At 36.5% G+C, this 14,820-nt stretch overlaps 1 protein-coding gene across 2 annotated transcripts; it reads left to right on the top strand.

Annotated features, from left to right (window-relative positions):
• Positions 1–8,070: 8,070 nt before the first annotated feature.
• Positions 8,071–11,102, top strand: LOC100029635 (ezrin). 2 transcript variants are annotated; one of them, XM_007476328.3, is made up of 2 exons: positions 8,240–8,298; positions 8,670–11,102. In XM_007476328.3, exons 1-2 carry the CDS (start codon positions 8,240–8,242, stop codon positions 9,961–9,963), a joined length of 1,353 nt encoding a protein of 450 aa, XP_007476390.2. In that variant the 3' UTR covers positions 9,964–11,102. The 2 variants fall into 2 exon arrangements, with proteins under 2 accessions (XP_001372743.1, XP_007476390.2); XM_001372706.4 differs by having other exon boundaries at positions 8,071–11,102.
• Positions 11,103–14,820: the final 3,718 nt, after the last annotated feature.

Raw genomic sequence — 14,820 nt, 5'->3', positions numbered from 1 at the left:
TTGTCATGTCATGGAAAGAGAAGATTTAATGAGATATCCTTAATGTGAATAATTCAGGGAAAAGTATAAACTCATCAGTTTGTATGTGCCTCTGCCATATGTTCTTGAAAATTCAGAGCCATAAACAGTGTAGGTATCTGCCAATGATCAGCCACAGCTAACTTTCTCTTGAGGGAAAATAGAGGCAACAGTCAGTGACTATGAACAACTTCAGCTCATTCACAAAAAGAATCAGATCTGGATTAATACCACACCTCAAGACTTAACAAAACTAATAACAGTCTATTCAGTGAGTATGACAATTTCTGCACGAACTATTTATTCATCTTAAATATGCTAATCAAACTCAATCAAAAATGTTGTATACAAAATCTCTGTCATTTCCTTGTCAATTCTAAACCATGCAATCTATAGTCTTTCCATCCACCTTATCCCCCTTATTCTTCTACTTTAGAATCTTGGATTGAGCTGAGGTAAATAAGTTTTCATTGTATTATCCTTCATTCAATCAATCTTTCATTTCATGTCCTTGTCATTTCCAAATTGTCTTTGTCATTGCTTTTCTATCTCCACTTCTTCCCCTAATTTTTTATCTCCTTAATATACCCTCTTCCTCATCCATACTTAGAAAGTAGAAAATTAGAACTTATCACTTGTACATGGTAAGTACTTTGAAAATGTTTTGCAATTTATATAAACTCATCAAGATAAAATCTGTTAGAATTGTGCATTTTACACATGTATATAGAATAGTGAAATTTTATTTGAACTTAAGTTGGAATTTAGCATGTTTTATCTTTGGAGTTTGCTGTCATTGAATAGTGAGCACATTCTTCCATTTTCTAGTAGTGATTATTAACTAAGACTAAGAGGTATAGTGAATAGAAGGTTGGACTTGTAGTCAAGAGGACATGAGTTCAAATTCTTCCTTAGATATTTAATAGCATTTTGATTAGGTAAATCACTTAATCACTTTCAGCCTTAGTTTTGTCTGCTACAAAACAGAGATAATAATAGTACCAACTCAAATGATTATTGTAAGGATCAGATGAGATATGTATATTACAGTATAAACTTGAAAATGCTATAGAAATATTATAATTATTATGAATATCATGTTACTATTGGTACACTTCTTGCTTCTGGCCAGAGTAACATAATGGAATTAATTTTTGGAAAAGCATATGTATAAAATATTTGTAATAGCCTTTTTTGTTGTAGCAAAGAACTAGAAAAGTAGAGAATGCTCATCAATTGTAGAATGGCTGAAAAATGTGGTATATGAAAGTAATAGAATGCTCTTATGCTGTAAGAAATAGTGACAAACAGAATATTGAGAAGATTTATATGAACTGATGCAGAGTGAAAAAAATAGAATGGTTTGTAAAATAACTTAGAAAGACTTTAGAACTCTGATCAACATAAGACCAACTGTGAGAGGACTGATAATCAAATATGCTACATACTCACTGACATTGAGGTGATAGACTGAGACTGAATATAGTCACATATATTTGGGGGGTATATAATCAGAGTGAAAATGTGACTCGCTTGACTGCAGATTTGTTACCACTTTTTAAGTTAGTTTAATTAAAGAAAATTAATGTTTATTCAATGGGAAAAAGTAACATATATATATATATATAAAATTGGAATCAGATGACTTACTTTCAAATTCTAAATCCACTTCTTATATTAGACACTTCTTATATGATCCTGGGAAAAATCAATATCTTTAAATTACACTTTCCTCATCTATAGAGGAAAGTGAGTTATACTTTATTTGATGAACACAATATTCTTCTAACTCTAAATTTGTGACTGAATCCTACAATTTTTGGACTTTTAAGAACTATATATTTGCTGTGACTGGCCTCATCTTTTTCATACCACAGTCTCCAAATATAGCTTATGTTTGAAATGAATGACCATTATAGTTCTAAGAGGTTCATTCTGTCATTGGCTTTACTTGTGCTAGGCATTTAGTTACAAACTTGTGACTAAAGGAAAAAAAAGAGTCTTTCATTTGATTATACCACTCTAATCGCAAAAGAGAAGATAAACAGAGTATTTGGGTATTTGAATTATGGGGTACTTAGTTTCATGAATGATTATCACATCATGGTATCAAATCTTTGCCTGGCATGCAAGGCCATCAAAAATTTGTCACCCTTTCTAGTCTTATTTCATGTCACACTCCTATATACACCCTCTAGTCCAGCCAAATACAGCAGATTTGCCTCTGTCCTGTAAATATTCTCTTCAAAGTACCTTTTCTATCTTTTTATCTTAGATTAGATGATCCTGAAGACAACTTCCATCTTTAAATTCTATGAGTTTATTTCCTTAAACTGTTCCATAAGTCTGAAAGGTTCCCTCTCTTCTTTTTTCTCTATACAATGTTTGGCTAAAATATCACATTCTTCTTGAAATCTTCCCTCATCATCTCTGCCAATAAATAGGATTAAGGTATCATTGACTTTAGTCCAGAAGACACTCTAAAAGTCATATACTCAAACACTCTTGGGTTACAGATAAGGAAATTATAGCCTAGAGAGTTTAAATTTCCTCCTCAAGGTCATTTGGTTTGAAAGTGGTCAAATCAGGATTTGAACCAATGTCATCTGAATCTAGTCCTGTCTTCATTGTTATACTGCCAGTATCTGTCTTCCCTCTCAAGTCTTACATAGCTCATAGTCTATATTTTTCCTACTCACCTATCATGTGCTATTGAGAATTCTAATTTTTGGCACCTCCATACTGGTCTGTCAGCTTCTCAAGGGCAGGGGCATAAATTAGATTTAACTCTCCTCAACCCACAAATAGGATTTTTCACATAACAGATGTTTAATAAATGTTTTGTAGAATGAATGGATTCCATTATCAGCTTAACAAGAAATTAATAAACAATACCTTTCAATAACTTCACCCCACTAGGTGATTGGTAAACATTTGTCAGTTTCGGCCAATGTGACAGTGCATATGTGGCATTTTGTTTAGTAGCTCATCAGAACAAGTTTTCAGTCTTATGTTTTCCGTATTATTTTGCTTTGAATTCCCCCCCCCCCTTCTGTTGAGTTACCTCAATCCTACCCAAGTTGTACAAACCCCATAACAAAGTCCTTTCCTTTTCTGCTGGAGAAATTTTTTATGTTTATTCATTTCAATCCACTTTTCTCCCTGATGGATCACTCTGATAGCTTGTTTCCATCTGTTTTATCTCCTCTTCCAATGCCTTCCTCTTCATTTCCTTGCTTCACTTCTCCTGTTCCTGCTTTGGAGTTCCAAATTTCATACTCAGAGAAATTTCTTGGTCTCCCCCTCCCTTTCCTCACTGACCAAGGTCTCTCTCTTCTGTGTGTATGCCAGACTCTCCCTGGCTTCAAAGAAATGTTGTAATTTGTACTTAAACCTCCCACTGTTGTATGTTCTTTAAATAAAGAGACACACAGTTTAAAAATGTCTCTTTTTAGTGATGATTTACAGTCCACTCAGAGCACCCCGTGTGATTCTTGGGCTTCATCTCTGGGGCCAGCTGATTTGCTATGGCAGTGTATTGGATCATCAGGCATGATACATGTAGAAAGAGGGGGGAAATAGGGGAGGGGGCTCCAGAGTGGTGACATATGGCCAGCTTGCAACTGTCAATGAGACCCACTGTCGTCACTTAAACCTCTTGCTGCCTTTACCTCGAGAGAGCTTTTCTCCCTCAGTCTGAGGTTTTACATTTGTCAATTTTAAGAGTTCACGACCTGATTCCACTCTTCTCCGATTATTATTGGCAGGGCACTCATCTCCGGTGGTTGCTCTGACAACGAGTGAAAAAACAATGGATTAACAGCCTTGTGGGAATATACCTTGGACATAATTAATCTCTGTCTTTGCTATTCACACCTCATGTATCAGTGCCATCCTTTACTCTGAATTTCTACTCGAACAGGCATGGAAGATACTCTGGATTCACCTTGCTATTTCTACACAGCTGAATTATGTATTTTTCCCTCAAACCATGGAAGCAGAACATTTTTTTGAGTTGCTTGCCATCCTCTTTCATCAGATAACTTTTTTAAATGAATAAAATAGCACCATTTTTACTTGGGTCTAGTTGTTTTATCATCTAGAGATAATTAATGTGACTGTTAACCATTTGCTTAATCTGGGAGAGATAGCTTACATATTTAAGGGATAACAGAAACAATTTTAAATGGGAAACATTAGATTTTTCCATTTGGTGATGATAATAACAATAATTAAAATTTGTATAGTGCTACAAGATCTGCAAAATCACTTACTAACAATATGCTGCGGAGACTGGTAGTTTATCATTAGCCCTACTTTATAAGTAAAGAACCTAATATTGAGGTAGGTGAAGTGACTTGCCAATGGTCACACAAGAGGCAGCTGGCATAATGGGTTAAATGTTGGGGTTAAGAAGAACCGACTTCAAATACAACACTTACTAATTGTGTGGCCCTGAGCAAATTACTAAATCTCTTTTAACCTCAATAGGCTATAAATGGAGATAATAATGTGAACTATCTATAATTTTTTTGCTTCTGTAAGTTGGGAGTAATAATGACACCTACCTCAGAGGCTTACTGTGAGGATTAACTAATATAGTAGGTTCATAGAACGTTTCAAAAATTAAGTTGCTATAGAAATGCTAGTTACTATTCTATCCTATTATTATTATCATTACTCCTCATATTGTTATTGCTATAATTGTTGCTGTTAAATGTCAGAACTAGAATCTGAATCAGCATGTCCTGATTCCACTCCCAGTGTTTTTTTTTTTTTCACATTGGAAGATCTAGAGACCTCTTCCTTTGAGTTAATGTATATTCCACAATGATAAAAACAAAATTCAGCAAATATCTGCTAATCAACCACAGTCATCTATACAAAAACCTTTGCTCAGGAAAGTTAGGTGGCTCAGTGGTTACAGATCAGAACTAGAGATGGGATGTCTTGGGTTCAAATCTTGCTTCAGAAACTTCCTCTCAGATATATATGCAGATGCTTGCTATCATTTAGTCATTTTTCAGCCATGTCCAATTCTTCTTGACCCAGTTTGTGTTTTTTTTGGCAGAGATATTGAAATGATTTACTGTTTTCTTCTCCAATCCATTTTACAGATCAGTAATCTGAGGTAAAAAGAGTTAAGTGTCTTTCCCAATGGCACACAGTAGTAGGTATCTGAGACTGGATTTGAAATCTGAAAGATGAGTATCCACTATGCCACCTAGCTTTCTTTTGTGAAGATATATTTGCACCCAAGTATCTGTTTATCATATATAAGTTCACAAATATATATATGCACATGTATGTTTGTACACGTGTTTATATGTAGATATAGGTGGAAATATATATCCACATAAATGGCATAGATGTAGAGTTTCCCAAAAGTCTTAGTGTCGTTTTAAGCTTTATTCATGTGAATATAAACAAAAATATATACCTAAACAATTAAACAAAATATTTCCCATTTATATCTTATTCCCTTTGAAGACAGTTTTTGTCATTTTTCTATCTCCATGCTGAACACTGTATTTGGCACATAGTAGATGCTTAATAACTGCTTATTGCCTGATTAATTCATTGTCATTTAACTCATGATTTTGAGTGACTGCTGCTGTGCCAAACTAAAGACAGAGAGGTCCATGAAGCAGAACAGCATTAAAACCCTGCTCTGGCAGCACTACTTTGAAGGGATACATTAGCCAAAACCAAGATGCCTAATTCTTCCCCCCACCCCTCAGAAAGAGTCCCTTGACTACTTTTATTGACTGTTTCAAACACCTGAAAACTTAATTATATGTTGCCTTGAAATCTTCTTGTTTTAGTTTCATCACCCTAACAAAGACCATTAACTTCTCTTGGGCACAGGTCAGTTATGCCTAGAGTACCCTGAATAAAGCCTAATCCAGTACTGTGGAAAGACATTCTGCTCAGTTTTGGCTGGACATAAATGGCATTTAAGTTTAAATGACTTCAGTAAGTTTTGGCTCTCATTCACTTGAGGAAGGCACAATTATGTGAAAAAACTGAAACTCTTGGAGCCTTAGTGATTCAATAACATATTATTTTTCAAGCCAGTAATGGGAGATTGGAACACGCAGCCAGAAACAATGTGTCCCCTCTGGACTCCCATTTACCTTCAGCCCACATAGACCTGCTGTTCCGCTACTTGTTTACTGAGGCTGACTAATGTTGCATCAGGAAGAGGGACAGAACTGAAGTGGAGTGGGGAACAAATTGTTGTTTTCAATAGAGACATAACATGAGTATATTGTCCTTCTTGGATGCTTCCTTCTTGACTGAATTCCCTAATATTTTTGCTCATGAGATCTCTTTACCCCCTTCAGGAAATGTGAAAAAATGTTTTGCCCTGTATTTAGAAATAAAGTAATAAAAATCAGATATCAATCCCCTTCTATAGAGCAGATAACTCTCAGAAGATCCTTTAGAATCCAAGGACTTTAGAAATTGTGTGAGTAAGGAGGAGCACAATAAATCCAATCCAAGACCCCACTGGCACAGAGTCATCCTAAGAGTGCTGACTTTTAGAAGAGGAAATATTGAGTCACATAAATGATCTACTCCTGGAAATGTCCAAGAATGACTTACCAGGCTTATTAGTGTAGTGGGAAAAAATTCATGGACTCTAGAATGAGAGGACCTGAGATTCAGTTTTGCATCTAACACTTATTGATTGTGTGGCCTTTTTTAAGAGCCTTAATATCCTTGAACCTCTAATGCTTCATCTGTAAAATGACAGGGTTGGAGTCAGTGACCTCACAGGACTCTTATAGCTTAGAGCCAATCCCCTAACAGGTAAGAGATCTGGATATAGAGTAATTCAGACCTGAGTTCAAATCCCATCTTAAATACTAGCTATATGGCCCTTGGCATCATTTAACTTCTCTCAGCCTCATTTTCCTTATTTGTAAAATGAGGATGATAATATCTCTTCAACAGCATTGCTGAGGATCAAATATAAGATAATATATATTAAGGGATTTTTCACACTTAAAAGTGCTTTATAAATTATAATCTTATCCTCAATAATAACAATAATAATAGTAATATCTTGCAATCGATTTCCTTTGTCATAGCTTTTAGTAAAGCTATATCATAGACTTTTGATTTTCACGTATTACTTTCTTATTTAAACTCAATTCATTTTTGCAAGAGTATTTTACCCTTTATTTTCTCTGGTGTTTACCTTTTTTTTTTGGTTCAGTCATTTTCAATCATGTTTAAATCTCTGAGATCCCATTTTTTTTCCACAAAGGTTCTGGAGCTTTACCATTTTCTCCTCCTGCTCATTTTTTTTAAAATTATAGATGAGTAACTGTGGTAAACAAAGTTAAATTACTTTCCCAGAGTCACATAGCTAGTAGGTATCAGAGGCCAGGTTTGAACTCATTAAGATGAATATTCCTGAATCCAGCACCAGCACACTATCCACTGTGAAACTTATCTGTCCCACCTGTGTTTGCCTTGTTAATAGAATATAACGGTATAGTGCCTATATTGCCATATGATATTAGCCTCTGAAATAGCACCTTCCCTGTTATCAAAATCCCACTGGTTCTTCTTCATTTTCCCTCCTGCTTAATAAATTAACTGACAGTCTGCAGTTGTAGTTACTCTTTCCTGAGGACAGAGACATATGAAACTTCTTTGTTTTGGACTAACAGAAATAATGTCTAAACCAGGACATCAAGCAAATAGTTAGTGCAGGCAAAACTTCAAGTCAAGAAGATATCGTTCTGGAGGATGTCACCCCACATATATCTTTGAGTGTGGGTCAAGCAAAATGTTTTCAGACATGACTGACTAAGGACTTAAGGCAGGACTGGTGTGGGAGGAAAGTATAAATAAAAAGGAAAGAGAAAAAACAATAAGAAAGAGAGAAAATACAAAACATGTCTTTGTAGCAGTTCTGCATATGTCTATATAAAACAGAGATAGAGGAAATAAATGAATTAGGCATACCACAAAAAAATAAAAAGAACATATAAAAATCCCTCAAATATCAAATTAGAAAATCTGAAAGTCGGCACTAGCGCACTGACTGCAGGCAAGGCAGGCGGGACGGAGCAGCCCAAGGCTGAGCTTGCACTCGGGGAAAGAAGAGAACTCTTTGCATGAAAGCTTTGTTTGGAGGGCAATTGAGGAACACATCAGAAACCGAAAATGCCGAAGCCAATCAATGTCCGTGTTACCACCATGGATGCAGAACTGGAGTTTGCCATCCAGCCCAATACCACTGGAAAGCAACTCTTTGACCAGGTGGTTAAGACCATTGGCCTTCGGGAAGTGTGGTACTTTGGCCTCCAATATGTGGATAATAAAGGATTTCCAACCTGGTTGAAGCTTGATAAAAAGGTCTCTGCTCAGGAGGTCAGAAAGGAGAGCCCCCTCCAGTTCAAATTCCGGGCCAAGTTCTACCCAGAGGATGTGCCTGAGGAGCTGATCCAGGACATCACCCAGAAGTTGTTCTTCCTACAAGTGAAAGATGGAATCCTAAGTGATGAAATCTACTGCCCGCCCGAGACGGCTGTGCTCCTGGGCTCCTACGCCGTCCAAGCCAAGTTTGGAGATTATAATAAAGAGGTGCACAAGTCCGGCTACCTTGGCTCTGAACGTTTGATCCCTCAAAGAGTAATGGACCAACACAAGCTCTCCAGAGAACAGTGGGAGGACCGGATCCAGGTGTGGCATGCTGAACACCGTGGGATGCTTAAAGATAATGCCATGCTGGAATATCTGAAGATTGCTCAAGACTTGGAGATGTATGGGATCAATTATTTTGAGATAAAAAACAAAAAAGGAACAGACCTTTGGCTTGGAGTGGATGCCCTGGGGCTGAATATTTATGAGAAAGATGATAAATTGACCCCCAAAATTGGCTTCCCTTGGAGTGAAATCAGGAACATCTCTTTCAATGACAAAAAGTTTGTCATCAAACCCATCGACAAGAAGGCACCTGACTTTGTATTTTATGCTCCTCGCCTCCGGATTAATAAGCGGATCCTTCAGCTTTGCATGGGGAACCATGAGCTCTACATGCGCCGTAGGAAGCCAGATACCATCGAGGTACAACAGATGAAAGCCCAGGCACGGGAAGAGAAGCACCAGAAACAGCTGGAGAGGCAGCAGTTGGAGACTGAAAAAAAGAGAAGAGAGACTGTGGAACGAGAGAAGGAGCAGATGCTGAGAGAGAAGGAGGAACTGATGATGAGGCTTCAGGACTATGAACAGAAGACCAAGAAAGCAGAAAAGGAGCTCTCAGATCAGATCCAGAGGGCTATTCAACTGGAAGAAGAGAGGAAGAGAGCCCAGGAAGAGGCTGAGCGTCTTGAGGCCGACCGTGTGGCTGCTCTCCGAGCCAAGGAGGAACTGGAGAGACAGGCTGTAGATCAGATAAAGAGCCAGGAGCAGCTGGCTGCTGAACTTGCTGAATACACCGCCAAGATTGCTCTCCTGGAAGAGGCAAGGAGGCGTAAGGAGGATGAAGTCGAAGAATGGCAGATCAGGGCCAGGGAAGCCCAAGATGATCTTGTCAAGACCAAGGAAGAGCTTCACCAGGTGATGACCGCCCCTCCACCACCCCCACCTCCTGTGTACGAGCCTGTGAATTACCACGTGCATGAGAACCTACAGGACGAAGGGACTGAATACAGCGGCTACAGCGCCGAGTTCTCCAGCGAGGGCATCATGGATGACCGAAATGAAGAAAAACGAATCACTGAGGCTGAGAAGAATGAGCGTGTGCAGAGACAGCTGCAGACACTGACAAATGAGCTGTCCCAGGCCAGGGATGAGAATAAGAGGACCCACAATGACATCATCCACAACGAGAACATGAGACAAGGACGGGACAAGTACAAGACTCTGAGACAGATTCGACAGGGGAACACAAAGCAGAGAATCGATGAGTTTGAAGCTATGTAAAAATGAGGACTGTGGGGAAAGGCAGATCTGAACACATTGACTTTTCTGAGGGGGTCACTGTATGACACATACAAATATGTCTATTTTTTAGTATTCTATAAATCCAGAAACTCCCTACAATATTCCAGGTTCTCTGACTGAGAGAGAATAATTATTCAGCGGGAATATTCTGGGGGCTGGGAAGTGGTGTGGGGTTGGGGGGATGCCTAGAGAATTTCCTGTATGTATCCTAGTGCCAAACAGGTCTGGAGCAGAATCGATTGAGAATAAGCATCTATAAAGCCTGGTAAAGGAATAGCATTTCATGCTGGCATGTGTGATGCATCAGGATTGAGTGTAATTAAAGAAAACCACATTGTAGCCAGTCACGGTGCCATACTTGATTCTCTCTCTCTCTCTCTCTCTCTCTCTCTCTCTCTCTCTCTCTCTCTCTCTCTCTCTCTCTCTCTCTCTCTCTCTCCTCTTTCTCTTTCTCTCCCTCTTCTCTCTCTCTCCCTCTTTCTCTCTCTCTCCCCCCACTTCCCTCTTCCTCTCCTCCCTCTTCAAAGAAATTAGCTTAAGAAGTGCCTGATTCAGTTTTCATTCTATGGAAGATCCATCTTTGTAAATGTATGTTCCTAAAGTGCTCATTTTAAAAGATTGGTCTTAAAAAAGAAAAGGCCCTCCTTCCCCGCCATGGTCTCTTTTTCTCCCTTCTTAGTTAAGAAACATTCCTGCAGTGATCACTCAGAAGAAACAATATAGGAACACACTCTGATACCTTATTTTGCATGACAGCTAGGTTTACTTTGAACTTCTCTACACCTAATGTGTTATACTCTGACTTAATTAATGATCAGCTATAGAGTGTAGTATTTATATATAAATATAAGTGATAATAAACATGGGTTGTAACAGTTTAAAAAAGGGAAAAGTTTTGTTCTGTATATTTTGTTACCTTTTACAGAATAATAAAGGAATTAATATGAAAAAAACATTTAGACAAGGTACTTAAATCGAATGTACTGTGATGGCAGTCACGAGACTGATTACTCGATGTGATCACATTTGTAAAATGATTTTTTTATTGTGCTTTTCTTGCATGTGATTCAGTATACATACATGCATATATATATATAAACACTTCACTTTTTTTCTAACAGAGCTTTTAATTTTTTTAAAAGACGATGTTGATGAATAACAATTCAGACTCCAACCATGAAGGGACTGTTGAATCCTGCTTTATCATCTTTGTATTGTCACAAGGAAAACATCACTATGTCCTCTTTTCCAATCCATCAGCGTGTCTGGGGGTACACTGTCCACCCTGCTTCCTCACCAACTTCCTCCTTAAGCTTTTGTCTTTTTTCCCAAGTGAAAACATCATGCAGACATCTTCTGCACCGCGTACACGAAAATAAAAGATCTGCAAGGTGAAAAAAAAAACAAAAAAAAAATCTGAAAGTCAAAGGAGAGATGAATAAAATTGAAAGCAAGAATATCATTGAACTAATAAATTAGACAAGGAATTGGTTTCGTGAAAAAAACAATAAAATAGATTAACCATTTATCAATTTTATTAAAAAAAAGAAAACCAAATTGCTAGTATTAAAAATGAAAGGGATGAGAATACAACCAAAGAAGGGGGGAAATTAAAGAATTTCCATGTGCAAAGGACTACTTTCTTTTTTAGTCTTCACTTATGTGAAAGTACTACACAATATACCTGTGCCTTTGCTAGCCCTTTGTATTTATATTGGCAATGGGGAGGTGACATTTTGCTCATCTCTGAATTATTCCAAGTCATCCTTTGTGAAACAAGTTTTGTTTATATTTTTTTGTTTAATAATTCTTCTAGTGTTATGTTATTTTTAAAGGAATGATAGGTTATGTTAGTGTTATAAAAACACATATATCAACTTTTATTGCACCCTGACAAGGAGACCATTGGTCATTTTTAACTAGCTGATGAGCACCTTTTCCTGCAAATTGTATGACTCGACATTATTTTTTTCTAATTCATCCCAACACATTTTAATTGTCTCTGTTTTATAATGTTTTGCTAGTTCCCTCATTTTGAGAGAAAAGGAGTTTACTTCTTTAGGGGTTCATTATCATCCATCAAAACATTTGCATAGAGTAACATGTCATTAATGGATCACAGATATCTAGGCTTCTTAGATAAGGATATCATTCCTTTCTGCCTTCATCAAGAAGTCTCTTATCGTAACTTGAGAATGGCTGCTCATCTCACTCCTTTTTCCGGAGAGATTAAGTACATAGTTATTGTGCTTTTCAAGCTCCCAATCTCTTCCTTTATAAAGTGAATTCCAAACAATATTTACAGTATTTAAAATCTAATTTTTACCCTTGTACCCCAAACAGCAGTCATTCCAGCATCAGTGAGCAGGTGACTCAGTAGAAAAAGAAACATGTATATTTTGGGATATGTCAGAGTAGGGATTTGTTTTGCTTGACTATGCATATTTGTAATAAAGTCCCTCCCTCTCATTCCATATAACAAGATAAAGTCAAAACGAATACATAATTTAGAATTAACAGATATCATGAATCTATTTCATCATACCTATTTATAAACAAAGGCATAGATGATGTTACAAGACATAAAATAGATAACTGATTGTTTTATAGTTTAAAAGATTTGCATGAACAAAACCAATGGAAGCAAGATTAGAAGGGAAACAACAAAATGGAAGGGGGAGTCTTTATAGCTAATATCTGACAGGGGCCTCATTTCTCACCTATATAGAAAACCAAATATAATGTAGGCCTAATAAGCTATCTTTAGTCATATAAAATGCTCCTTATTACCATTAATTAGAGAAGTGCAAATTAAAACAAATCTGAGGTACCACCCCACATTTATCAGAATGACTAATATGACAAAAAAAGGAAATTGATGAATTTTGGAGAAATGGAAAAAATGGAGCTGTGAACTGATACAATCATTTTTGCCAGAAATTTAGAAGCCTACAAAAGGGACTTAAAACTATAAATACCCTTTGATCAAATAATGCCAACACTTGTTCTATAACCCAAAGAGATCAAAGGTAAATGAAAAGGACCTCCTTTTACAGTGAAGAAAAAAAAAAGAAAGAATGAATGAAATGCTTAAACCAGCTCTTGGGGAGGGAGGCAAAGAGTTGGAACCTGAAAGAATGCCCATCATTTGGGGATTTGCTGAATAACTTGGGGTATATGGTTTTAATGGGATACTATTATGTCATAAGAAACTACAAACAGTATAATAAAAAAATGGAAAGATTAATGAAGTGATTTATAGTGAAGTGAAGATAATCAGAACAACTTTGTACACAGTAACAGCAATTATGTATGATAACCAAGTGAATAACTAAACCATTGTCAGCAAAGCAAGAATTCAAGACAACTCCAAAGGACTCATGATGAAAAGTTTATACATTTTAATAGAATTAAGTAATAAAGTTTGAATGTAAACTTAAGCATATAATTTTTCGCTTTATTTCCTTAGTGAGTTTTTTGAATATGCAATATGTCTTGCATATTGCATCACAACATGATGAATATGGAAATGTATATTAAACATGTATTTCATGATAGCATAATTATAACTTACCTCATGTTACCAGACACCTAGTGAGAAGAAGGAGGAGGGAAGGAGAGAACATGTATCAGAAAATGTCAGAAAAGAATTATTAAGAATTGTTATCTTTGTATAAAAAATGTTAAGATATGGGGGGCAGATGGGTAGTTCAGTGGACTGAGAACCAGACCTAGAGACGGGAGGTCCTAGGTTCAAATCTGGCTTCAGACACTTCCCAGCTGTGTGACCCTGGGCAAGTCACTTGACCCCCATGGCCTAGCCCTTACCACTCTTCTGCCTTGGAGCCAATATACAGTATTGACTCCAAGACAGAAGGTAAGGGTTTTAAATTTAAAAAAAATATTTAAAAAATGTTAAGATATAAAAAATAAAGTCTTTGCCCCCTACAGTTGAGAAAGGTGGAGGTGGATAAGAGAAAAAATAGTTTTTTTCTTTGTTAAATAAAAATAAAATAAATTTAAAAACAAGGAAAATCCCTACCAATGATAAAGAACCAATGTTTCTCAAATAAACCAAAGACTTCAGCAGACACCCTGAACAGAGTGAACTATTTTAATCAGGACAGTGAATTGTTTGTAAACACTCTATTACCCACTTTTAATTTTGAACAATGTGATTAACCTTTAATGTGTAGACATTGCAAACCCCTTTATAATATCTTTGTCCACAAAATCACTATTAAAAATTACATACCAGAGGCAGCTAGTAGTATAGCAAATTGAGCTATATAATACAAGAAATTTTCAAAATATTCCCTGTTCAGGGGAATCTAACTGTCCTCTTATTTCTTTGCTTTCCATTCTTCTTCATCAAAGTTTTAGTTGATATTGTATGATTTATTTGTTCTTTATACTGCTTTGCATCCTCAAATCACCTTAAACTTTTTTTTTTTACTTTTGCTTTCACTGGCTAATTAAGATTAACTTAAGTTTATATTGTACTTTTGTTTTTTATTCCCCCTGTTTCTTTTGTGTTGTCTTTATTTGTGCAATACAACGTTCTAGTTTCTTAGTGAGAATTCCAGCTAGATTTTGGTATGTTCTCTTAATAATTTTCTAGATTTTTAATATTTTTTTAGAATTGTGGGTATTTGATGTTTGTACTTAGGGATGCTATTGACAATAGTTTCTGTCTGTATCATTGTATATAAGTTTTGAACTGTCTCTATTCAATTTAATCTTTTTAAAAAATACCAGGGGGGAAGCTGGGTATCTCAGTGGATTGAGAGCCAGGCCTAGAGATGGGAGGTCCTAGGTTCAAATCTGACCTCAGAC

The sequence above is a fragment of the Monodelphis domestica genome, chromosome 1 (assembly GCF_027887165.1).
Source record: "Monodelphis domestica isolate mMonDom1 chromosome 1, mMonDom1.pri, whole genome shotgun sequence".
Classification (NCBI taxonomy): Eukaryota; Metazoa; Chordata; class Mammalia; order Didelphimorphia; family Didelphidae; genus Monodelphis; species Monodelphis domestica.
This window is presented reverse-complemented; position numbering and strand designations above follow the sequence as displayed.

Bases quoted from the DNA above. Each gene is read 5' to 3' on its own strand.
- LOC100029635 (XM_001372706.4), top strand. From the start codon at position 8,203: ATGCCGAAGCCAATCAATGTCCGTGTTACCACCATGGATGCAGAACTG.